This window comes from Branchiostoma belcheri, unplaced genomic scaffold (genome assembly GCF_001625305.1).
Source record: "Branchiostoma belcheri isolate BF01 breed outbred unplaced genomic scaffold, Haploidv18h27 scaffold26, whole genome shotgun sequence".
Taxonomy (NCBI): Eukaryota; Metazoa; Chordata; class Leptocardii; order Amphioxiformes; family Branchiostomatidae; genus Branchiostoma; species Branchiostoma belcheri.
The window spans coordinates 2,153,671-2,179,328 of NW_017803865.1; the positions used below are offsets into that span (position 1 = coordinate 2,153,671).

General features: G+C 43.0%; 4 protein-coding genes across 4 annotated transcripts in view; 1 reads left to right on the forward strand and 3 right to left on the reverse strand.

The window, feature by feature from the left end:
- LOC109471897 (A disintegrin and metalloproteinase with thrombospondin motifs 17-like) overlaps positions 1-7,280 on the forward strand; it is a 31,583-nt gene extending 24,303 nt beyond the window's left edge. The window contains exons 16-28 of the mRNA XM_019771339.1: positions 140-260; positions 634-714; positions 1,029-1,189; positions 1,468-1,660; positions 1,806-1,947; positions 2,346-2,528; positions 2,874-3,053; positions 3,685-3,870; positions 4,125-4,304; positions 5,233-5,446; positions 5,870-6,022; positions 6,613-6,796; positions 7,010-7,280. Coding sequence (XP_019626898.1) covers positions 140-260; positions 634-714; positions 1,029-1,189; positions 1,468-1,660; positions 1,806-1,947; positions 2,346-2,528; positions 2,874-3,053; positions 3,685-3,870; positions 4,125-4,304; positions 5,233-5,446; positions 5,870-6,022; positions 6,613-6,796; positions 7,010-7,149 — 2,118 coding nt within the window. The 3' untranslated portion in view covers positions 7,150-7,280. The remainder of the gene's footprint in view (positions 1-139; positions 261-633; positions 715-1,028; positions 1,190-1,467; positions 1,661-1,805; positions 1,948-2,345; positions 2,529-2,873; positions 3,054-3,684; positions 3,871-4,124; positions 4,305-5,232; positions 5,447-5,869; positions 6,023-6,612; positions 6,797-7,009) is intronic.
- Positions 7,281-7,356: 76 nt separating this feature from the next.
- On the reverse strand, positions 7,357-15,458 carry LOC109471940. Its single transcript, XM_019771472.1, has 9 exons — positions 15,343-15,458; positions 14,102-14,239; positions 13,414-13,679; positions 13,228-13,309; positions 11,288-12,846; positions 9,926-10,066; positions 9,480-9,745; positions 9,224-9,311; positions 7,357-9,109 (listed from the first exon to the last, which is right to left on the reverse strand). Exons 1-5 carry the CDS (start codon positions 15,401-15,403, stop codon positions 12,245-12,247), a joined length of 1,149 nt encoding a protein of 382 aa, XP_019627031.1. The 5' UTR covers positions 15,404-15,458; the 3' UTR covers positions 7,357-9,109; positions 9,224-9,311; positions 9,480-9,745; positions 9,926-10,066; positions 11,288-12,244.
- A 625-nt stretch (positions 15,459-16,083) lies between these two features.
- LOC109471804 lies at positions 16,084-19,419 on the reverse strand. Its single transcript, XM_019771157.1, has 5 exons — positions 19,359-19,419; positions 18,189-18,326; positions 17,134-17,399; positions 16,855-16,936; positions 16,084-16,512 (listed from the first exon to the last, which is right to left on the reverse strand). The coding sequence occupies exons 1-5, from the start codon at positions 19,417-19,419 to the stop codon at positions 16,262-16,264; spliced, it is 798 nt and encodes a 265-aa protein (XP_019626716.1). The 3' UTR covers positions 16,084-16,261.
- Positions 19,420-20,027: 608 nt separating this feature from the next.
- LOC109471805 overlaps positions 20,028-25,658 on the reverse strand; it is a 7,628-nt gene continuing 1,997 nt past the window's right edge. Inside the window, exons 3-7 of the mRNA XM_019771158.1 lie at positions 21,925-22,205; positions 21,692-21,773; positions 21,155-21,529; positions 20,666-20,875; positions 20,028-20,296 (exon numbers count right to left, since the gene is read on the reverse strand). Of these exons, the coding sequence (XP_019626717.1) occupies positions 20,121-20,296; positions 20,666-20,875; positions 21,155-21,529; positions 21,692-21,773; positions 21,925-22,205 (1,124 nt within the window). The 3' untranslated portion in view covers positions 20,028-20,120. The remainder of the gene's footprint in view (positions 20,297-20,665; positions 20,876-21,154; positions 21,530-21,691; positions 21,774-21,924; positions 22,206-25,658) is intronic.

Genomic DNA, 25,658 nt, shown 5'->3' on the forward strand with positions numbered 1-25,658 from the left:
TCAAATTTGTAATTTTGAAGCGTTTATATTGTTACCTGTCCAAAGCGATATTCGCTTTTCGATATGGAATTCTCTATGTTTTGAATGATACAAATGAAGAAGGTGTTAATATTTTTGATGTCTTGATGCAATGAAACAGAGGGTAGGTTGTGATGACGTGATCGGTTCTGACGCGGAGGAGGACCGGTGCGGAGTGTGCCGTGGGAACGGGACGACCTGTCATCTCGTCCGCGGGATGTACCAACACCAACACGGCACGGGTAAGAATGGAGGGTACAAAAACAAGGTTATAATCGCCTCCAGAATTAGAACCGTGTCTGTCTTTGCCTGGGTTACTCGGGTTAGGTCCTGACAGGGTACTGAATAGCCTCCGCGTGTCCAAGAACATAGATTTGTTACATGCACGATTTGGATACGCATGTACTATCCAAAACCGTATGTAAGCATGATTATGGATAAAGCACAGTCCTGGACACAGAAGCCATATCCCATGCCCATTGCATGTTGTCAACGCTATACGTCAACAATGCTATGCTAAAATGGAGTAGACACAGATTAAGCTATTAATAAGTATACATGCCTCTCTAACCCATTGATACGAACTTCCTGTTACTGATATTGATTTTCCTTCAGGCTATGAGGAGATTGTAGTCATTCCTAAGGGAGCTAGGAAGATACGTGTTATGGAGGCCCGACCCATGAGGAGCTATCTCGGTAGGAAATACTATATGTCATCAGTCAGCCATCAATAAATATTGATAAGAATTCCTTACATTACAGTGCATGTCTATAGATACGAGGGCAATCACTATTCTCAACGTCTGTGAATATGGCGATGTTTATACTTGGCCTACAAGTGTTTTCTTCGTGATATTGGACTACCTTCTCAGCACCTGTCCTTGTCCTTGGTGCTGAATGCCATCCACCGACTTTTAGGACCTAACCGTCCCCAGTTTACATGGCAGAATGTATAGCTATTCAGCGAAAATTTCGTACAAGACATACTTTATTTCTCTTGTTATCTCTAGCCATGAGAGACAGTGCCTCAAAGCGTTACGTGAACGGCGGACGGCGGATCGAACTCCCGGGGACATTCAAGATGGCGGGCACCAAGGTGCAGTACACGCGCAAGGACTTGTGGGAAACATTTACAGCAGAAGGACCTACAAATAATTCCCTGCAGTTTCTGGTACGTTTGTTTTGCAACAACAGTGCAAAAATTACAACACTTGACTAGCTTCATTTTTTTATTGTTACGATATCTACTGTAAAAATATAAAATGTTTTGCGAAGATGACCTTGCAAGGACCACCTTGTGCAATTGTAGACTGGAAAAATTGTACTCTTAAGCTTGACTGCTTTTTATTTTGGAGGTAACGGTAAGTAATACATTGGCTTCGCGATCGAAACTTCACTTGACCGAAAAAAAACTCTAAATGTACATGTACTCTTCCATGGACCGTACAGATCCTACAGCAGGACCCTGTGGTTGGAGTTGTGTTTGAATACGCCGTTGACCTGGAGAACGCCTCCCATGAGGAGAGTCCGACAGTCAACAACTACAAAATCACCAATGTTGTGGACTCGTTCAGGGAGGATGTGCCGACGTACGGCTGGGTCTCTGACGGCTGGGGGGAATGTGACGCCGTCTGTGGGGGAGGTAAGAAACTTTGCTGTTTTCTTGCGTCTACTAGCACTGCTATTGATTCATGTATCATTGGCTAAAAGATGTAACAGAGCCGGAGCAGCGTTGGAGTGATGGCGTGTTCTTGGTTTGACTCATGACTCATGTTCATTTCTTGCAGGCGTACGTCGTGGACGTAACCGATGTATGCAGCTGGTCATACAGAATCGCAGCCTCGCGTTTGTGGAGGACGAGCCTTGTCGGAACCTGGTGAGACCGCATCAGAAGGAAGAGAAATGTAACAACGCTCCGTGTGAAACAAAGTAAGCAGAACTAAAATGTAACATTATTGTGAATATTTCACATTAGATACACATACAAAATATCCACACACTATCAAATGGCTCGTACGTATACGTATACGCGTACGAGCGATAAGCATGACGTCACGACAGCGAGTGGTAGGCAAAAAGTGTTTTGCCTACCAATCATTTGCGTATGTCTTCCAAACATTTGTTTGTAAATGGTGTAAATAAAAACTAACAAACAAAACAAAAACACAATCTGATGAGTCACAGGTGACGTCAGTTGGCTGCTGTATCCTGTGACATGTGAGGAGGGCACACAGCACCGTATAGGTAGTGGCCTCTTTCCGCTTACACACACACACATACACACAAATAAGCATGCAAGCAAATAAAGAAATAAACTTACGTCCCAGGTGGCGTACTGCTGGTTGGCTACCGTGTCCTGTGACGTGTGGGGAGGGCACACAGCGCCGAGTGGTGGCCTGTACCCAGGAGCTGCCTAACGGGACACTTCGGGCCACAGACACGTGCGCGGGGTCCAGACCTCCATCCGAGAAACCATGCAGGCTGAAATCCTGTCCACTGGTCGCCTCAGGGTGAACTTTTAGTCTTCTAATCTGCTGTGACGTTTGTAGTGACTTGTTGAGTGTCCCAACTGCTAATTTTCAGCTAGAATTAATGACTGTCATAAGAGTATGTAGCTAGCTTGCGTATTTCTCAAGAAAAAAGGCCAACACACGTACAGATCTTGGTAAGCCATCAAACAAGTCATCCACATGTCAAAACCTAATTCTACAAAGTTTAGCAGCTGATGTGTTTTGCAAAAAGATTACATTTACATAGAAAATTTCAGTAGAATAAATTTGACTTTATAAGTATACATAACACATAAATGATCTATTTGGAGAGGACAATGAAAAATCATTGACTTCTCTACTCAGATGGAAAGAGAGCTCTTGGGGCGAGTGTTCGGTGACGTGTGGCGGAGGGATACAATCCCGGCTGGTACGGTGCGTCGGCCGGGCCAGTGACGGGTCGGAGCGGTACGTAGGCGAGGCGCAGTGTCAGGAGGAGAAACCTGCCGAGACGAAGGAGTGCGGCAACCGGTCGTGTGAAGACGCGTAAGAAATATTGATCTTATTTACAATTCCTTCATGTAGGCTACTTTATAATTCTATATTTTGGTAATCGTGACATTTTTTCAGGGTTCAAACCGTAAAATTGTTTGTTCTTCTTCGGCCTACTATAGGGAAGCATGTAAACCCATATGTATCATTTTGTCATACAGTTCTACTTGTTTTTGCGAAAATTATCACTAGGCACTATTAAGCTCCTATGTGTTGAAAAGACACAAGATGGTCCCGTCTATCTGTAGAATTCCGCGTCATTCCGCCGCCGCTCTGACTGGGGGCCATTCGTCTGACAGCGTCTTGCACAAAACAGCTCACCTTTTGATGACGTGGGCATCCTATGGGTACGGAGTTCAATCATAGGTATAAGAACGGCAGCAGAACGTACTGCGCCTGCGCATATCCCGCCTTGTCACGGATTTCGTTGGATGTTTGGCCAATGTTGCATCAGAATTTTGCCCGTTGTAGAGGACATCTTTGTTGACATAGTACTTAAAAACTACAGACGGGATGTATGTCTATGCACAAGACATAACCTGTTTCGCGCAGGCGCAATACGTTATGCCGACGTGCTCATAGTTATATCTCTAACTGACGTTAACTCACTAATGTTACTAACTAGTTACGAGTGGCGGACGGACGCGTGGTCGGCCTGCTCGGCGTCCTGCGGGCTCGGCGTGCAGCTCCGTAACGCCTCGTGTGTGGACCCGCTGGAGAACGACACGGACACCGCCGTCCCCGAGCAGCTCTGCTTCGCGCCAAAACCTGACGTCATCAGGAACTGTACCTTCGGAGCTTGTCCTATTAAGTGAGTATCCGGCATATCCCTAAGCTTACTAAAACGATACTGATCTCTGATAGCTTACAACACTTTGGTTATGATGTTTCCTTTATAGAAATAATGCTTTTGCCCTGTTTCTTCTTCTTGTCAAAAAACATAAGGTCAAATGACCTGGACCGGACTGTCACCATGTTAACTGGTGCTGTAACAGACACCCTGTGGTGTTGGTATGAAGAACTGTTACCTCATCTCTTTAACGTCACGTTTTCTTCCATGTGCAGGAAGTGGGAGGTAAGCGCCTGGGCCGGGTGTTCGGTGTCGTGTGGTCAGGGCATGCAGTCCCGTGACGTCACGTGCATGACGTCATACACTAACGGTACCGTGCTGACCGGTGACGACTTGTGTGACGCGCCCAAACCGCCTCCTGTCCGCTCGTGCGGGTTCGAACCTTGTCCCATCAGGTAGACAAGACAACATATCATCCTCCTGAGCCGTCAGTGACACTCTTCTTAGCTCACCGTCTCGTCATTTTCTACGAATTTTCCAGGCATTGATCTTAGCACCCTTAGCATCTTCACCATCCTACGACTTCACTGAGCACTTCAATACCTATCCGTGTTTTACTTTCTCAAGAACTGAGTTAGAATACTGCTGTCTTTCAATATCTTTCATCACATTCTTAGAACTTGTCTATGTATCATTCTTTATTATGTCCATCAAATACATTTTTCCACTTTCTCAAGAACTGAACTTTTAATGCTGCTGTCCGTCAATATCTTTCAACGCAATTTTAAACTTAATCTGTGTGTCATTTATATTATGTCTATCTCATGTGCCTTTGTCGCTCTCCAAATAACTGAACTTGGAATGGCTGCTATCCATTAGTACCGCTCACCAGATTGCCAGATTTCATCGACATGTTTATGTTATCCATCTCCTGTCATATTTTTCGAACTTGGACTCGATTTTGCTCCTTTATAACTATCATTTGAGTCGTGGCATAAACCTACGTATAAATCTATGGCAAAGGTTGAAGATATTGACTGTGGACACATCAAAGCGGAGGATTCCGTATGTTTCACAATAAATTTTCTTTAAAGGCTTTATTCTCTCTTATAATGTCTCTTTGTGATCTTTCTGTACAAAAACTGCTGAGATTTTCTATCTGTAGAAACACAGCAGTAAATCGGAATGGTGCTATTTCTATCTATTTTGTCATTATATTAATTAAAAATGTCCGTGCAATAGAAATGCAAGAGCAATAAACAACATAAAGCCATTCATTTGTACGGTTTCTTCCCACACGGATCGTAAGTATATAGCCCGAAGGAACCTCGTAAGAATGATTTGTGACAACATGTTCATGACGGCGGCCATATTCTCCCGCAGTGAATCATGGGACGCCACGACTTGGCACGCATGCTCCGTGACGTGTGGGCAGGGTATCCGGTCCAGGCGGGTTCGCTGTAAGGTGACGTATCCCAACGGAACCATGCTGTACGCGCCTGACGTCAGGTGTAACGACACCGAGAAGCCCAGGACTCTCAAACCCTGCTTCGGCATGGAGTGTGCCGCCAAACCTATCGAGATCGTGTGGTCCAAGGTGTTTACTTTTAACTAGTATACGTTATACACAAGAATATAGTTACTCAAGCAACTATTTCTCTATGTTTCTCATTACCTGGATGTCTCATCAGTTTGACGTATATGCCTTATGGCGTGGTCTCATCAAAACAACGTATTTAGCTGTATACTGATAATAGATAAAGATGTAAGATAAATGCAGTTGACATGGGCAGCATAAAGGTTGTCCGTGTCCCTTTATATGAAAATATTTCAGCACCAAGGAGAGACATGGGTGTTACAAGAAATGGCTCCACTGCTTACCTTATTTGTCACACACTGTCGTGATATATAGATTTAGGGCAAGGTGATATCGTGTCTATGAATTAGTGTTTCACTGTTTTGTTGTTGTGACGTACTAGTGTTTTCTGGGTGTGACGTAGTGTTTTGTTGTGACGTGCAGTGTTCGTCTAAGTGTGGTCCCGGTGAGAGGACAAGGCGGGTCAAGTGCCACCAGGAGGACGCCCTCTGCAAAGTGAAGTACCGGGCCGTCCGCAGGGTGGCGTGTTACGGCAGTAAGTGTAGCGGTGTTTGGAAGACCGGACCCTGGTCCAAGGTACATCCCACTTAGAGCATGGGATCTTAAGAACGTTTTGCTATATTAGATGAGTCTTTATATAATAATTGGAGGTGATGTGCTTTGTATATGTCAAGGTAGAGACTCCGATCTGAGAGAACCGGCGACTCTACCGGTACAGATCCCGATCGGAGTCTCTCAACAGAAACTCCAATCGGGATATCTTCTTCCAGGTTGGAGTCTCTACCCAGACATATGCGAGTACATACAATCTATATAATTTGTGCTTCATTTTATCTATAGTTGGAGTTGAGCCCGTAACATTTGTTTCACTATCTGATAAGCGGGAGAGTGAAAGGGTTTGAAGATATATCCGTATGCAAATGTGCCGTAAGTTTTTAGTGTTCTCGGTGACGTGTACGACTAGGTGAAATGTGCCGTTGTTGTAGTACTCGGTGACGTGTGGATGAAATGTGCCATAAACTTTGTTGTAGTACTCGGTGACGTGTGGATGAAATGTTCCGTAAACTTTGTTGTAGTGCTCGGTGACGTGTGGATGAAATGTTCCGTAAACTTTGTTGTAGTACTCGGTGACGTGTGGATGAAATGTTCCGTAAACTTTGTTGTAGTGCTCGGTGACGTGTGGGTACGGACTGCAGCACCGCAGTACCCGGTGTAAGACGGACAGGACCGACAGGACGTGGTTCCACAACTGCAACAAGCACGACAGGCCTGACTCTACCCGAAGCTGCTCCGCCGGAAGTTGCGTCAATGCGTTCGACTTCCACGTCTTCCCTCTGCAGCCCCCTAAGGGTACCTTCTTGTCCTAACGTTCCCACGAGTATTGTATTGTCACAATCCCAATGAATCAAATCAGTACCTAACACCCCCTGCCCCCCGACCGACCAAATGATTGACAGATCCTTGCACGATTCTTTTGCATTTTCTGTACACGTGTGTTTTGTTGTCTTCCAAATCATGCATTCATCTTGCAGCTCAAAGTGAGTTCTTCTTTCCTATCTCCAGTAAAGGAACCTCGGCGGTGCACCAGAGACCGAGCCAACCCCCGGATCTGTCAGGTGGTGAAGACCAGGGGAAGACTCTGCCGTCACACCCACTGGGCCAAGAACTGCTGCAGGACCTGCGGATACTACGAGGTGGTCTAGCCGCGAGAAGAACACCAGATGTAACTTACCAAAGGCGTTAAAGACACGTTAGGCACATACTGTAAATGTATTTACTTTCGCGGTGGTTTTATTTTGTGGTATAGGGTAAAAATAAGGTGTTTGAAGTTCACGGTTTAAAAGATTCTGTGGAACAGTAGAAGAAATACAAAGATATGTTCACGGTATCGCGATATCGCGTTATATTAAAAGGACACCGCAAAACCAGCGAATATAAAACCACCGCGAAAGTAAATGCATGTACATGTACAGGTAAACTGGTGAATATGAGTATGTATAGTCTTTTCATTGGTATCCCTGGATGGAAACAATACTCCCAGTTGGAAACAGTGTTTCTATCAACTTCAAGGTGTTTTCTTAACCGCCTTTGGTAGACTTTTATTGCTGTACAATTTCTTTCTCTCCAGCAAAATTGCTGGAATGAATTTTTAGATGTCCGTACCAAAGACTAAGGGCTGATATTGTAGATGTGACTGTTGTAGAAACGGAAAACTTGCTGCTAACATTACACAGAAAGGTGCTATTACTCTTTTGTAACATACATCATAGACGGAAATTCATTCATCGGTCTTCACATCTCTACATGGAATGATTGTGTTGAAAACGAATATGTTAAAACACATTCTGGAAAACATATTCTACAAAACACATCCTGGCTGACTCGTGCAACATACTTGGGACGTTTAACCCAATTCAAGATCTCATCATCTATGAAAAAGGCGTAATGACTGCTATAGAATCGAAGGATACATACAAATGAGCTAGAACATGTTTTTTTGCTCTGAGTAAAGGTTTACTATCATAAAACACTTGTCTTGAGAACAAAGTTATCATTTAAGCTGTAGCTCAGGAACTAGTATCATAACAGCCAAACTCAAAATCAGTTTTGGAACTGACTATACAAGTTTTGCAAGGAGCTAGTTGAACAATTAGTTTACGAATCCATGATACCTCTTATTGTTCTGGTGCTATCTATACGTATATTCAAGTACATTATACAAGTGTGATATTATGTGTTGGTGCTTTTCCGTGAAGTCTTGTTGTACATGTATATTGGCTACTGATGACGGAGTCATACATTACGACTGTAAACAGCTCTACATTATAAGTATGTAGCTCGCACTTTATGTTTTCTAATTCTACTAAGTAGTATTTTTAGCCTATGTTATGTGTGAAAAGTGATATTAAATGTAGTGAGGTGAACATACCACTATAGATTTGCTGTGCTCTTGGACAAAGGAAAAGAGGAAAATACATTATCAACATCTTAACGCGTTCATCAGCTCTGATTATGAGTGACGTACGAGGTAACTTTTTGTGGTTCAATATTGAAGCGTTGAATGTTTATCCTCTTTTGAGTTCTTCTTCATCTCAGTCATCATCTATGTACAGCTTTGCAGTCAAATTTTAATCTTTTTTATCAGTCGTTTATGTTCTCTAATTTATTCTAACCTAAACATGAACTTACGTTTCGTACATTTGTTTATAGAAAAATGTTATTTATTGCATCTATGTCACTGAATATTTCAGGGCTCCTGAAGGGCTATTGCCCGGTTGGGAATCATCTAGATAAGATATGGATAAGATTAGATCGGAGCCAACATATTTTACGGGAGTTGGTCGTGCTCTTGTGCACTCTGCCCTGGAGAAACCATGGCCTTTCTAGGGTATAGTTTCCAAACAGCGAACGCAACGATTGCCACGACCAGAAGACCTCCCACTATACCAAGGGCGATGGGGAGGGGGTCGGCACCGGTAGTACCGCTGTTCCCAAGCTGGACGGATTTCGTTGGTGTCAGTTTAGACGTCATTGTCGGGGTCTTGGGAGGGACAGACAGTTGGGTCGTTGTTTTGAATGTAGGATTCTGTGCCGTGGGGAAAGTGATGTTGTTTTGACTACCAACAGTAGTCACAATGTCGGTGAAAGGTTCGGCCGTCGTAGCTGTAATAAAAATGAAGCGCTGGCTGTGAAAGTGTGCTAGCACAAACGCCAGATAGAAACATTAAGAACTATAATTGTAATTTGATGTGCACATATAACACGTTAAATACTCACTATTTAAGTACAGAACAGCAGTAAGGGTTATCTGGTCAATGCCAAACTTTGGGAAGCTGGGAGGATCCGGAACGCCATCGATCACGACCTGATATGGTAGAAAACATGGATAAAAACCGTCACCAAGGTTGGCCGTAGGTCTAGAGCAATCTGGCCAGATTGAGACCCGCCTACCATTCGATTCGAATCGAATGGAATTCAAGTTAAATTTCAGTCAAATTCGACTGCCAACTTTCAACGAATTTTAGCCACTTACTTTGTACATCCCAGTCTGTCCCACTCCAACTTGTACACGTTGCCAAGGAAACAGGAGGTCAGACGTCGACCAAAGCAGAGATTCTGTACCGTCCATGTTCATCACGAACACGTTAAGGTATGTGGAGTTCGGCGGTCTGACCGTGCCGACAGCGAAACTCAACACCACAGGGTGGGTAGTGTTGATGGTTGGACTGATGAGCCGAGATCTGTTGGTGCCGGATGAATGCTGCTCTTCCAGGTTGAAGCACACGTACTCACCACCAACTGAAAAAATTAAACGTTGCGAAAGTTGAAAGTCTGTTTTATTGTAGTTTATTAGTCACTTTTATGATGGGTGTAGAATAGCTAATGTAGAAAGGGAACGAATAGAAATATTTAAAACATACAACGGACAAAAGGACGAGACTCTTGTACCTACAATACTGTAATTTAACTAACACTAACTTGTAACGCCAGGACGTGCTGCTACGGGCCACCCGTAATCACATTCGGCCGGTGCTCCATGAAAGATCGCACCCTCTAGGCTCCATCCACAGATGGTGAAGTCAAACGTACAACTGTATTGGCCACCAAGGTCTAAGTTGACTGTCACAGAACACAGGGAAAAATAACGATATTGGAATCAAGCAGATTTCTTCGGGGTCAAGACTGCTAGGCTGGGTGCCATCCTCCGTAGTTTCCGTCGGCTCCCTAACATCGCTGGCTACCTGTACCGTGGTAGCCAGCGACATTAGGGAGATAAACTACGGAAGATTAGATGGCACCCAGACTAGCTATAGTTAGCCAGCCCGTAACTAGCTGTAGGGGGGCAAATGATTTATTTATCTATTTATTTTGTAGCCCATTCAGCTTGCAGTAGCTGATTTCCGATGGGGCCATGCATACATGTGCATGCACATAGGACAAGAGATGATTACATTCCGACAAAAAGTACACAAGATTCAAGAAACCTGCTTGGGTCTGCCACAAACGTACACATAACACCTTAAGCCATGATTAATCTGTCAAAGAATAAAATATTCATTTACCACATGTTGTTTTATATGACCAAAGTTCATATACAGCTAGTTAACGTTTGATAGATTTTAAATTCACAGTCGAGAGTTTTATAGGGTTGTTTTGAACCCTATAAAGTTCCAACACAGACGAGTTGCATGTAGCACTATTTGAAATACCTAACGGACAGTGAGGCTAACGACGACTGTGGAAAAGCCCGCGTCGGGGCTTAATACTTGTTATATGCCTGGTTTATAATTCCCAATGGATACATGCAGTAACTTTTCGTTAAAACAATTAACAAAAGGATGGTTGAAAATCTCAAATGTTATAAATAAATTAACGAGTATCAGTGCATCCTGTCAATACTAGACCTGTATGGCCAAAGAAGAGGCTGAAAGATTCGAATGAAGATTTCATGTATTCAGTCATGGCATTCTGATACAACTATAAAGCTAAAAACTACAACAAGTACTCGTCATGTAATTGAGCTATATGCTGGTGTACCTTGAAAAACCGCCGAAGAGCAGATTCTGCTAATGCTAAGGTCACATTTCCCCAACCGGGGCCCGGCTGTGCAGTCTTATGGAACGAACAAAGCACAAAAAATTTAAAAATTAATAATGGGAATCATTTTCGTACATTCTTGAAATAAATTGTTGATTTTTCGTTAATCAAAACAGCCCGGCCAGGCCCCGGTTGGGAAATGTGACCTCAGCAAAAAGCACTGTAATTACGGAGTAGACAGTATGCGAGTATAGGAGATGGCACTGAAGCTTTCGCGTAAAAATAAATGCTAGTTGTACTCACTTGAAGCGGATGAGACGGCAAAGCATGAGAACAAGAGAAGAAAGGACGGTGAACGGACCATGGTGGAGACCCGTACAGCCACGCAGTGTCTTCTTGTAGCGTGGACGGACAAAATGGTCGCGTATCGTCCTTACGTATGCTAAAACCGTAACCTTAGAGAGACTAATACGTCTTGATAAACCACACCCTTTCCCCACACCCGTTGCTGAGCAATCATTAGTAGTGCGATTCAGTTTACAACGTCTGGGTTCTTGAACTGTTTGTTGAGGAGGCTCTAAGTCATGTATAATTGGAGCAGTTCAGCTGACTGGGTTATAATGCAGCTTTAATGGGTTATGAAGAGATTTTGAGGGGAAAGTTTGTCTATTCTCAAGCACTGCGGCCGATTGAGGCCAATTGTAAAAAAATCTAACGAATTGGCAATGGAGTTAAAGATTTATTCGTGGTATCAAAATTGAAGACAGCAGACCAACCAACAGATATAAACAGATATAGAGACAGGGCGAAGGAAGAAGATCGGCAGAACAGTGTCACACGACCTTGCAATTGCTTCAGCTGGCGTCCCTTGTAAAGCCATGTCACACAAAGCCGAATTGACGAATTATAAATTCCCCCTACTGATTATAAAGAAGATCATCCTTCAGGTATTTTTATTCAGCCGCACTTCTCGAGTTATGTTGTCGAAATACAAACAAATAAACAAACAAACAAACAAACAAACACACACACACACACACACACACACACACACACACACACACACACACACACACACACACACACACACACACACACACACATACACAGCCCGCTGCATTACCGTAGGAAAACGCCAGCTGAACCATTTTCTAACTTGATCTTCGTTTTCACAATCATGCTGTTAATATACACACCGACCCAGACCACAGCCAGAGTCCACCAACCACAACCGAAAACATAACGTCCTGGCGAAGATGATCAGATCAGGACCAATTCGGTCTGGGAGAGTAGGTCATGGTCTTGGGGATTATTCTCGGGAGAAACTACTGTTTTTCCTGCGTATTTTTTCCAGAAAGCGAAGGCACCGATTGCAACGACCAGTAAACCACCCGTTGTACCGAGGGCGATGGGAACAGGGTTGGCGCCAGCCTGGTTGTTGTCTCCGCGCTGGGCAGCTTTCGTTGGCGCCGCTGCTAGCTTGGACGTCGTCGAAAGAGGTTTGGAGGGGTCAGACGGTTTTGTTGTTTCCCTTGAGAGATCTGGAAAGTAGCTGGTTGCTTTAGATGTGAAGTACATAGAGATGCCGCTTTTGAGAGTAGTGAGAAGATAGCTGTCCGTTGTCTTCGTTGTTGGAACTCGTGTGGCTTGTGTGGTTTCCTCCCTGCTACTGGTCGCATGGACAGTGCCCGTATCCCTGACACTAGTCATAGGGAAGGTGGTCTTATCTTGAGTGCTGGTCGTAGGAAAAATGGCTGTATCTTGCGTGTTGGTCGTGGGAATGGCGGTGCCGTCTTGGCTACTTGTCGTAGTCACAACCTCGGTCGACGATCCATGTGTTTGTATGGCCTCGGTCGTGGCAGCTAAAATATCGAGATCATTAGAAATTAAGCGCCAACACTAACGTAAGATTTTTACGCGTTGTCGTATAGGAAATAATAAAGATATAGAAAGTTTATTGCAAGTACTTGCCCGAGGGCTAATTGCAGTTACAAACAACATAGAAAGAAAATACAGTGGTATGTGAGACTATATCTACTTCTAACATTATACTATATTCTACAACATGACATGACACTAGTTTTACTGGGTTTGACTTCTTCTTTTTAGGCAATGGAAGACGAATTTACCCACTTCTTCTATAATATGTGGGTTCTTTGATTTTAGTAGTAAAATGGTTTTTTTGTGGTAAGAAATGGTGGGGAAGATAAAATGTTCCCCAGGATAAAGGACGTATATCTTACCGGAATCAGTCGCCATGATCCTGACGTCGTCAATACCAAAATTCGGGAAGAACGGCGGATTTGGAATGCCTTCGATCACGACCTGGAATCATATGCAAAACCAAGGATAAACCGTTTTGTCAAGTTTTGTAAAAGAGACAGTTGACGGCTCTTTTTAAAAACACATCTACATATATGTGCACTTACTTGATAAGGCCCAGACTGTGTCACTCGTACATGTACATGTTGCCATGGAGCCAGGAGGTCAGACGTCGACCAAAGCAGAGATTCTGTACCGTCCATGTTCATCACGAACACGTTAAGGTATGTGGAGTTCGGCGGTCTGACCGTGCCGACATAGAAACTCAACACCACAGGGTGGGTAGTGTTGATGGTTGGACTGACGAGGCGGGCTCGGCTGGTGCCCAACATTGGCAGGTGCTCCAGGTAGAAACACATGTACATACCGGAATCTGGAAGAACAACGATGCGGTTACAAATATATTTACCATTAAACTGGCATTATTATTGTCCAATGATTATTTATGTGTAGGCTCCTTTCGAAAAGAGTAGGAGCATGCCCTGAATTTCGATGGTCCAAATACTTTTTTCTAGAAGTTGGTAAATCACTAAAAATCATCCCAATGGAGGTCTGACGAACCCCCGTTTCGTATTAGCCACCCTTTTGACTGGAGAAACAGTAGAGTGAAATTTATGTAACACTAATGGAGGTCCTAATGAAACAAACAAACGAACACACTTGACGCGTTCATAAACGCAAGCAAAATATGCGTGTACTTTTATGTAGTGCAAATTATGCAGATTATAATGAATAGAATAGCACAGAATAAAATGTTGTCACTTCGATGACGAAGATCTAATGAAGCAGACCCACCAGTCACGCCATGTACTGCATCATGTGGCCAGCCGTGATCACACATCCCTGGTCCATTATAGACCGGGCCCTCTATTGTCCAGCCGCAGACGTCAACATCAAAGGTGCACCCGTACTGGTCAGCAGGGTCAAGGTCAACTAAAGCAGCAGAAAGGGAGGAATTATAATAACCTTATATTAAATTCATACTCCAGCCAACCATGACTGGTCGACCCAACCTCCAATCAACACCCGAACATCAGCCAACCACAGCCGTCCTTGCCCCTACCTACTCCTAACCATGGTTGTTTGGAGTTTGGGAGGCAATAATTTGCCCCCTCCTAAATGGAGTCAGTCACACACGCATACGCCATGTACTCACCATATGAGCGTTCTTTATTAAGCTAGCTAAGCAAACATTCGATTGAGATTTAAGATGCCCGGTCGAGATGTTTATGGGGTTGTTATGAATGCCATAAAACAAAGAATTGTGGAACTACCTGGACTATGTTGTCTCATTCAAACATTTCGGCGTTCATTCAGCGTATCGCTACATACCACTATCAGAGGGTATTGAACACAGGATAATACAGACACAATGCTTGTAATTTTCTGTTTTTTTTTTCAACACAGGGCAGCTGGAGATCATAGGGTCAAGATTAAGGGTAATATTTTAAGCAAAGTAGCCATCAAACGCTTCATATAACAATAAGTTATCAATTACAAATGTCATATTGGATTAATAACTTTCTTGATTTCTAAGATGGACTGGAGACACACTGAGGATGCCGAGAGGGAAGCCCAGAATCGAGCTGGATGGAGGACGGCACCGGTGGCCTGTGTCAGGGGCCAATGGAGAAAGTAGTAGTGGTAGAAGTAGTAGTAGTAGTAGCAACAAACAGAACACTCTGGAGACAGGAAGTTAAGGAAGGCTTACATCGGGGGGAAGAAAAACAGACTTGCATCAGAACTGAGACGCTTAAACGCAAAACTAAGAAGAATAAGTATAAGATGTAGAATGATTTACTTCATGGTCTTTTAAGACCGACGAATGCCTACTAGTAGTAGTAGCAGATTTACAGGGTTTTATTGCCGCATGCACATGTAACAGGCATTCAATAGGGCGGGATCTTTTGGCTGAGTACAACTCAAGGACCTGCACATATATACCATGGAGGATTAAAAAAGTCAAGAATGTCTAACAACTACTAAGAGTACACTGATGCTGCACGTTAACAGTGTAGAAGATATGTTGTACTTACTTGAAGTGGACGCGAAGGCAATCCATGAGAAGATGAGAAGGAACGACGATACAACCATCATGATGGGCACCAGGGCAGTCCCACACGTCCTACTGAGGCCGCGGAGTGCAGCAAAACGCCGCTTACAAACTACAGGTATTTCCCGTGTGTATGGAAATGCCTCAGTGTGCTAATACTTTTAACGACAGAGCACACATCTACTGTCAACACGTTGCTAAGCAAGTCTTCAGTACTGTCATAAAGATAACGATAATTCGGCCCTAGCGCTAGCCGCCATATGCTTCTTACCGGCGGTGATGGTATACATGACCATGCAGAAACTACAGTTTGCTGTAAGACAAATGGTTGCCTGCTGCATCCTTATACCGTACCAAAAATAATTACAACGGTTCATACTCCGAAAGATTGTTGATACCAGCATGGTTATTCGTCGTAACTACTAGTACTAGCTATTGTTTTATTTTACTCTTTTATAGCAATAAGGCACGGGCAATAATTCATCTTCTTATCTATGCGATTAATTGATACTAAATGTATTATGTCTGGGTTTTCAGGTGGGACAGGGGAAGAACGTACTACGCCTACCTCGAGCGACTATGGTCTTCACAAACAACAAAAACTGACACCAACAAAAATAAGACTCGTAGCAGTTGTAGCAAGATTCATATGGTATTTGAGGAGCCACACATCAACCTTTGAATAGAGTCACGCTTCCGACAGTCATTTTCTAACATCCATTGCATGTATCGAAATACATGTAGTTGGGGTGCTTCCCGGTGTGATCATGATGAGTGGTTCAAAACTGACAGTCCGGTTTTATGCAGCTTATACTGTAAAACCACGTGTGTGACACCTAAATGTGACTTCCTGATTGTGCAAAACGAACAAACAAACACACAAAACCTTTTCTACTCAAGGTTCATTGGAGCACCTGACTACGAACATGGGGATGTTTTTCTGGTGAGACTTTTCTGCCGTATTTTCTCCACAGACAGACCGCGGCGACCGCCAGGACCAGCAGGCCTCCCGCTGATCCCAGCACGATGGGAACGAGAACGATGTTTGTCGGACCGTCATTCCCTCCCTGTTCGGGTTTCGGAGCGGTCGTCAGGGCAGGAGTCGTCATCTGCAGGGAACATTCGGCTGTAGGTGCGCCCACGGTCGTAGTACCTGCAAAATAAAGATCGTATACTCATGAGGAAAGGTGGTTTGGGTTGTAGACTTTGAATATGAGGGATCTGGGTTTCAATTCCTTTCAGGCCCCGGTGTTGTGTCCTTGGAAAAGACAAATTTTACTTCTGTTTGCTCACTCAACCGAGAAAGAGTGCCTATAACTTCGGGGTGATTTTGAATAAGTAATATAAACAAAGGAATAAGTATGCATCTGATGAACCTATAATCCTTATATGACATGTTTTCCCATAAAATACGATTGATAACTACATGTGTAAGTGGGGTCTAAATGATGATAGGTCACGGTAGGAAAACTGCCGAAGGGATCACAATACTCACCAGGGTCAGCAGCGGTAAGCGTCAAGTCGTCAATACCAAAGTTTGGGTAGAAGGGAGGATTTGGAATCCCCTCAATGATGACCTGAGATAGAGAAAAAGACGGACAGATATTGACTAGGAATAATACTCATGGCTATACCGAGAATCATTATCATCATTACCATCGGTCGGCCCTTAGAGCTAATTCAAACAAAGAAGTTTTGACAAAGAAACGGACAAGTCTATATTTACAGTATTATGACAATAGATAGTATAATACATATTTATGCAGGCACTCACTTTGTAAGGCCCAGGCTGCCACAACCCTACTCGTACACGTTGCCATGGTAACAGGAGGTCAGAGGTCGAACACACCAGCGATTCTCCACCATGTTCGTCCGCCATGATGATGTTCATGTAGTTTGCGTTAGGCGGCCTGACAGTGCCGATAGCAAAGCTCAGGACCACGTGACGAGTTGTGTTAATGGTTGGACTGATGAATCTAGCTTGGTTGGTGCCAATCATTGGTAGGTTTTCCAAGTAAAAACATATGTACTGGCCAGGGTCTGGAATTAAAAGTTCAAAAGTGGCAAACTAGTAACAAGGAGCTTATATGTCCATGTGTGCTCCTTGCAATTAACTTTGGTCTTATCACTATCAGGCTAAACGGAAGCTATGCGCCTCAAGATTTCTTACTAACGGACGACTGTGGTGTGAAAGATAGCAGTTGCATTGTTGATGACTGAATGAATCCACTCTTCTTTTCACCAGTAATGATGGGGTCACAATTCCCATACGGGGCCCGGGCGGGCAGTTTTTGGGAACGAAAAGTACGATATAAAAGACAACAAAACATCGAAAATTTCTTAATAATAATCATGGGCTCTATTTCTCTATATTCTTGATAAGAATAGTTAATTTTTCGTTCGTTCAAACAGCCCGGCCGGGCCCCGGTTTGGAAATGTGACCTAAGCATTAATAGAGTCTTATGAATGGAGGGCACGTGGCCTATAAATGGCACAAGACCACATATATGATATAACACTATACCAATCAAGGGGAGACCTGTATAGACCTTTAATCTAGAGAAAATGTGCGGCTTCATATCGTTAACAAAGGCGTTGATAAGAAACGTTGTTAATGTGTTTTAGATTACTGCGTGGTAAGTAATAAGTTATAACGGGCCGGGTGTGACCAAACCATGTTCGTATCATGACGTCGACATGCGTCACTGATTTATATTATACTGATTAGGGCGTTTGTATGTGACAAAGAAAGCGATAAACACACTATCGTTGGCGCCAAATGTAAGTTTCTCTCTATGTAAGCAAATATAAGTGTCTATAAGCACCAACCATTAGTTCCATTGAATGCATTAGTCGGCCATCCGTGATCACATCCCCCTGTCCCGTGGGAGATCGGACCGTCTATTATCCAGTCACAGACGTCATCGTCAAAGGAACATCTGTACTGGTCAGCCGTGTCGAGGTCAACTAGGAAGAATACAAGGATGAAATATAAATCATAATGAGACGTAAACTCAAAGTTCTCTAACTCTAAAAGAATTTGGCACATCATCGGTCTTCATCAGCTATCTGACCCACTGCCCAATCACGTGTCTACAGTACTTTGATCAAATATCTGATTAAGACCGAGAAATTCAGTCGAAAATTCCCGTAGGTCAAATCCTTTTATAAGTTTATTTCTCATTACATATTTTACAAACTCAGATTAAACTTCATGCTAGTAATATAAATCATGATTTTTATCTTGTAATATCTTAATTGACCCTGGTCCGTAACCTAGAATGTGGACATAACAACAATGCCACAATCAAACGTTATCTGCCACGTATATATAGATTTATTTGGTACGAGTCTCCAAATAATGTAACGTTAATCATTATTGGTTTCAAGGCAATAAAATTTCACCATGTTCGTGCACGATGGTACATACCACCAACTTAAAGTAGTTTAACAGCAACGTTAGCGTATATTAAAGTCGCACTTATAGCTTCTAACGTGATCAACCTGCCCCCAAGACAAAAGTACATCCGAATACAGTAATTGCCACAAATAAAACGAAAAAAGCCTTTGTTAGGTGTTTCCTACTCCCTTATCATCATATAAAATTGCCCTATTCTTGAGATAGTTCTTATTTGAAAACACAACATAAGTGTTAATGGTTTTTAAAATTTGAAGTATGACATATTGTATGTACGGCTACATCCACCTATCTATATTTTTATATGACCTCTTTTGTTAGGAAGAAATAATCCTTCATATAGAGGTCAATAAACTACTGATATCGTCTACGACACAATATGTTTTGATGGTTCAGTCAAACGGTTGGGGGAATAATGATGAAAAGGAATTCAAACAAATTTCAAACGAATGCTCGGGACTTAGCAGAACACTCCCATGTATTCCCACTAGTAGTATACCGAGTATGCGGGACAAACCTACAGAGAACCCATGTATATACGTACAGGTCGAATATTACGTGCAATTGTGGGTCGTACTTACTCGAAGTGGCAGCGTAGAAAAACCACGGGCACAGGAGGAGTGAAGACAGAGCAAGTTTCATGCCGATTTAAAAAACAGTTCCTCCGGTACCTCGTCACTTCCTAAACTGACGCGTTTGGCCTTGTGTGTCGCCCGGGATACGTCTGACGGACGTTGTTGCTAATAATACGTCACAACAAAACACACTGATTTTCACATTTTCTATGGCAGTTATCAGTCCAATTAACGTTACCCACATCTGGATGCCCCAAACATCAATGCTGTGACCTATGTGCATGGATACTTTACGATTAAGTTGCTAATGAGTCACGGCTACGCACACATTGATTTTGACATCTAGCTTGGCAGCTATCAGTCCAATTAACTCTGGGTGTTCTTATCTTCCAGGTGTCTGGTTGAAGGCGACGGTTGTCCAGTAGTTAAGCTGACCAGATGACGAAATGTTGTGTATATTATTTTTCTGCCAGTATACAAACTGATTGCGGTTAGTTGAAGCGGATATTCTGCACGCGCTACCACAGGGCTAGGGGTAAAAACATACAGGTACAACAGACATCCTCAACTTAACTGAGTTATCTGAGAAAGAGTGAAGTCTGCATGCAAGAGTGTTGATATCTTTAATGAATTGAGTGATTGATTTGCTTTACACAATAGTCAACAAATGCCTGTACAATAAAAAGGTTAAACTCAAACAGTTTTATACAGTATATCAACATAGCCATACATTGTTGTAGTTATTGTCAAATTCCGAGCACTGTCTTCTCAGTTTTTCCTTAGATGTTCATACACTGGTGGCCTCAACTCCTGATAAACAGTCTCTGACTCTGGGCGTGCAGGCAGGCTATCCATGGGGATGTCGTACAGTGGATTTGATGGAGACTGCTGAGGACCTGGGTTTGGTGTACTGTTGACCACATCTTCGTATACCTCCGACACTTCTGCAAATGGCAAAATGACATTATTTCAAATCTGGGCAAGCAGATAGAATAAAATGATTCAGTTCATACAGACAGTGGCAACAAATAGGTTTAGATTCCATGCCGGCCCCAATACATATTTTTGTGCTGTTAATTACAATTTTATCAATTGTATCGTTTGTTCATTGTATCATGATCAGAATCACATTATGCGCAAAATATACAACAAAAAAAAAACACAATAAACATGCATAAATGCACAAAGAGAATTGCCTGAAGATGGCATATGGCATTCAAGAAAGCCTGTTACGCTTGAAACGGATGTTCTAATACAGACAAGCAAGAAAAGTTATACATATTGAGAAAGCCCCGATGATTTCATTTACTTGCCTTTCATGTTCCGAAGATGCTGCACTAGAAGCGTTGCCAGAATTCCAACCACAACTCCCACAGCAGCAGCAGTGATGGCGATTCCTGCACACACTGCGGGGTCTACACCCGGTGAAGATGGACCAATCGCAGGGCTTCTTTCGGGTGAGGTAGTGACCTGGCGTGGACATTCAGTAACCACCGCTGGACATGTGCATCCTGTTTCCGCTTCTATTACATGATAGAAATAACAAACACCAGACAAATTATATTAATTAGTTCTCCCTCTCAACAAGCAACTACCCAAGCAAAGGAAAACAGTAGTCTTAATTACCATAACGTTTTTAAAAGAGCGGGACGATTTACATTTATATTCATAAGGGCCCTATTATATTTCTAGATTTCTAACGGAGGATCGTCCGGGTTTCTTTAAAAAAAAAACGTTGTCTGTTTTTCGGAGACGTGTGTTGATCTCATCCTTAGCACTTGTCGTAAGAAGACTGAACGTACCTTGAATACTGGTCGTGCGAACAGTGGCCGTATTTTTACCGATGGTCAGAGGCAACGTGGACGTGTCCTGACTACTAGTCTCGGAAAAGGTTGTCCTATCATGACTACTGGTCATTGGCCTTGGGTCATAGGGCGTCCCTTGACTGCTTGTCTCGGGTAGTATGGTCGTATAGTGGCTACTCGTCATGGGCTGTTTGGTCGTCTCCTGACTACTAGAAAGTGTTGTCGTATCCTGACTAACAACCAAGGGCATTGTAGTGTCATCTTGACCACTGGTCATAGGGAGTGTGGTGTTGTATTGCCGAGTTGTCATACGGGGTGTGGTGACCAGCTCAGTGGAACATGTAGTCGTTTGTGCGCCCACGTTTGCAGTAGCTGAAAAATAAAGAGTTGGAATTAGCGCTGCCATGATCTTCAGATAAGAAACAAAGAGGTAAATGGTGTGTGTATGGGAGTGTCCTTACCTTTGTCTCAGATTTTGAATTTGATGTCGAAAGATAGCCAAGATACGACCGTATTGATGGAGATAATGCTCACCATTTTCAACGACTGCCAGTGCCAATTCGTCAATACCAAAGTTCGGATAGAAGGGAGGATCGGGAATACCTTCAATCACAATCTGAAACAGAAAACTATCAAATCCTTGCATATTGAATACTGCATGGCTGAAATTAAACCCCCCCCCCCTCCATCAAAAAGAAAGACAACCAGATCATATTATTGGGATATTAGACACTTGACAATGGGGATTTAATCAATAAAACACTCACCCTGTAAGGTCCAGGCTGTACAATCCCGACGTATATTCGCTGGAATGGATACAGGAGGTCAGAGGTCGAACACAGCAGAGTTTCCGTACCATTGGTACCGGTCTCGTTCACCAGGAGGACTCTGAGGTATGTGGAGGTCGGCGGACTCACGGTGCCAACAGAGAAACCCAACACCACGTGCTGAGTAACATTGATGGTTGGACTGATGAGCCGGGCTCGGCCTAGACCTGGATACTGGGAGGGCAGGATCTCCATATAGAAGCACACGTACTGACCGGAAGCTGAAAGACGTAAATGTGACTTTGAAATCTAGAGATATATCTTAATAACCACGGAACAATAGTGGAAGAAGATTCAACGTTTACGATGACTTATAAAGAACGAAAGTGACTACAACGAACACATGTTTGAAAAAGATGGGTATCACTTAAATGGAGACGGTACTAGAATCCTGGCGTTCAATCTCAAGAAGAAAGCCACGAATGCCCTGGGGCTCCCACCGGCCGGCCAAGATCTTTCCGTCGCCTCAATTCTGAAAACACAGACAAGGCCAACGGGGATTACCATGCCTCCCCCCCCCCCAAGACAAAGAAGGAGGAATGGTTATCCGTCTAACAGACGAGATGGACCCGTCAGATCAGACGCGCCCAATCAGTACCGTCCCAGGAGGAATAGTGGACAAACGAAACCACCCTTCGTATCAGAAAGGGCCTATAGGAACGGTGGCACGTACTACAACCGCCCCAAGTCGCCCAGTCCTCCTAACAGTCACCGTGACTCCCCCCCACCAACGATGCCAGAAGGACGGCCTCCTCCTGCCCCTCCTATGTTCCGTCCTAAGTAGCCTAAGTCCCCAGTAGAGGCGTACAGCGCGCCTCCGAACAACGTTAGACGTCCCGGCTGGTTCGGACCTCCCCCCTACCCGTTCTTCAACATGATGGAAGGAAGTTGGTTCGGGCGTCAACACGACTCATCTTTCGGACTCAATGAAAGACCTCGCCCATATGGTTCAGCTTGAACATGTGCCTTTCACGGACAAAGAACTTGAACAAGAGACTGATAACTGAATCTAATATTAAGAACTTTGGTATCTCATTTGGTTTTTGGAACGTTCATGGATTAGGTAATAAGTTAGAGGATAGCGAATTCGTTAGTCAATTCAATGGGTTTGACTTCTTCTCCCTATCGGAAACTTGGCACTCAGGTGAGTTAACTTTTCCTGATTTTTTACATTTTAGCAGCACAAGAACAAAATCTAAGAGAGCCAAGCGCAACTCAGGCGGCATACTTTTTCTGTTTAAGAAGCAATATAAGAACTTTGTTACCAAATTAGAAAGTAAAAGTGAAGACATTTTATGGATCAAATTACGAGATAAACAGCTGTTTAACCATACTACTGATATATACATAGCAAATGTTTATATAAGCCCCAATAGGTCAACCATCCACACCAGTAGAAACTACGATATATTCGATGTTCTCCAGGATGAAATCTCACACTATAGTAACCTTGGCGAAATATTGGTAGGAGGTGATCTGAATGCTCGTGTAGGAACTCTGCCTGATTACATAATTGACGACACCCCTATAGATTCCCAAACCCTACCCCTAAATTACGACTTCGATCATCCCCTCCCTAGGACTAATATGGATAAAGGACCGGCAAATGTGTTTGGTAAAAATTTGATTGATTTGTGTATAAACAGTAAAGTTAGAATTCTCAATGGGCGAACTCCAGGCGACATGTTCGGAAAGCCCACATGTTATCAACCAAAAGGATGTAGTTTAGTTGATTATGTATTAGCTAGTGAAAATATTCTATTACGTAAAACCACATTCTTCCATGTTCATGAATTGACCCCATTCTCAGACCATTGCAAACTTTCAATAATATTAGAAGGTAACGCGAAACCAGCTCCTAAAAAGGAAACAAACCTGCCTACCCGACCACACTACAAATTTATATGGGACAATAACTCGAAAGAAAAATTTGCTAACGCACTCAATTCCGCGGCATTTACTTCTAGCATGGATTCGTTTATGCTAAAAACCTACGAAAATTCTCCACAATCTTTAGACCTAGCTTTGAAAGACTTCGTATTACCATTACAAAAGGCAGGTGAAAAGTGTTTATCACTACGCTGTACAAAAAAACAACGCGGGAAATGTAAGAACCACAAGGACAAGAAAAAATGGTTCAATCAGACCTGTGCGTCTGCCAGAATCGAACTTCGCAACTTAGCCAAGCTACTGTCAAACAATCCGCGTGATCCGTATATAAGAGGCTCATACTTTACAAAGAAAAAACAGTACACCAGACTAATACGGAAAACTAAAAAAGACTACAAAGACTGTATCTTCAAACAAATTAGCTCTTTCTCCACTAACAATCCATCAGCCTTTTGGACACTCTTGAAAAACTACAAATCAAAAGACATCATTTCAACTCAAGAATCAATTCCCGACGAATCTCTCCACCTGCACTTTAAAGAACTGTATGGAGAGAATCTTCAACTCAATGCCACAGAACCCCCCAGCAGTTTCCAAATTCAGATCAAAAATAAATTATCAGAGTTAGAAGACGCACTTATAGTCGATAACAACTTAGACGTCCCGATACAGAGGAATGAAATCAAAAACGCTATCTCAAACCTCAAGAATGGCAAGGCTTCTGGAAATGACTTAGTTCTAAATGAAATGCTAAAATGCTCCCCACACACTCTTATTAGACCACTTACCAAATTATTCAACTTGTTTATGTCCGCTGGCTATTTCCCCCAGGAATGGTGTAATAGCCACATTGTCGCCCTACATAAGGGCGGGGCAAAAGATGATCCCAGTAACTATAGGGGGATATCAGTTACTAGCTGTTTGGCCAAGCTGTTTACTTCCGTACTTAACTCACGCCTCACCACTTTCCTAGATGAAAATAAACTTATATCGCCCAACCAAGCCGGCTTTAGGACGAAATTCAGAACGAGCGACAACCTCTTTGTGATAGACACACTTCTAAGTAAATATCTTTCGGAAAATAGACGTATTTATTCATGTTTCGTTGACTTTAAGAAAGCCTTCGACTCCGTTTGGAGAGAAGGACTCCTCTACAAATTGCTAGATTCGGGAGTAGGTGGAAATTTTTATAAGTTAATTAAATGCATGTACTCCAAACCTCAGACATGTGTCAAAACATCATCCGGGCTAACGCCGTCATTTGCAACTGTGAAAGGTGTTAGACAAGGGTGTAATCTTAGCCCGACACTTTTTAATCTTTTAATAAATGATTTAGTACATATACTTGATGATATTGAATGCTCACCGCCCTCTCTACATAGTTTATTTGTATCGTGTCTGTTATACGCAGACGACGTTGTATTACTTTCCGAGTCCGATAAAGGACTGCAAAGCGCTCTAAATAGATTGAAAGACTTCTGTGCCAAATGGAGACTTCAAGTTAATTAAAGAAACGAAAGTTATTATTTTAACAAATCTGGTCGGTCTTTCCCACACCAAAGTTTTATGTTTGGACAGGACAAAGTGGACATAGTCCAGTCCTACTGCTACTTGGGCCTGAATATTACCTCATCCGGTAGCTTCTCTCTTGCAAAAAAACAGCTCTCACTCAAAGCAAGGAAAGCCATGTTTAGTCTCAAATCTTTACAACGTTCTTCTGTCTCTCCGAATTGCCTGCTCAGAATATTTGACGCTTGCATCAAACCATACTCCTGTATGGGTGT

Bases quoted from the DNA above. Each gene is read 5' to 3' on its own strand.
- LOC109471940 (XM_019771472.1), bottom strand. From the start codon at position 15,403: ATGATGGTTGTATCGTCGTTCCTTCTCATCTTCTCATGGATTGCCTTC. The intron at 13,680-14,101 runs GTGGGTCTGCTT...TTGTTCTTCCAG, and splicing joins TGCAGTACATGGCGTGACTG to ATTCCGGTATGTACATGTGT. The intron at 12,847-13,227 runs GTAAGATATACG...TCGATATTTTAG, and splicing joins GATCATGGCGACTGATTCCG to CTGCCACGACCGAGGCCATA.
- LOC109471804 (XM_019771157.1), bottom strand. From the start codon at position 19,419: ATGAAACTTGCTCTGTCTTCACTCCTCCTGTGCCCGTGGTTTTTCTAC. The intron at 17,400-18,188 runs GTTGGTGCTTAT...TTTTAATTCCAG, and splicing joins TGCATTCAATGGAACTAATG to ACCCTGGCCAGTACATATGT. The intron at 16,513-16,854 runs GTGAGTATTGTG...TTTATTTTGCAG, and splicing joins GCTTACCGCTGCTGACCCTG to GTACTACGACCGTGGGCGCA.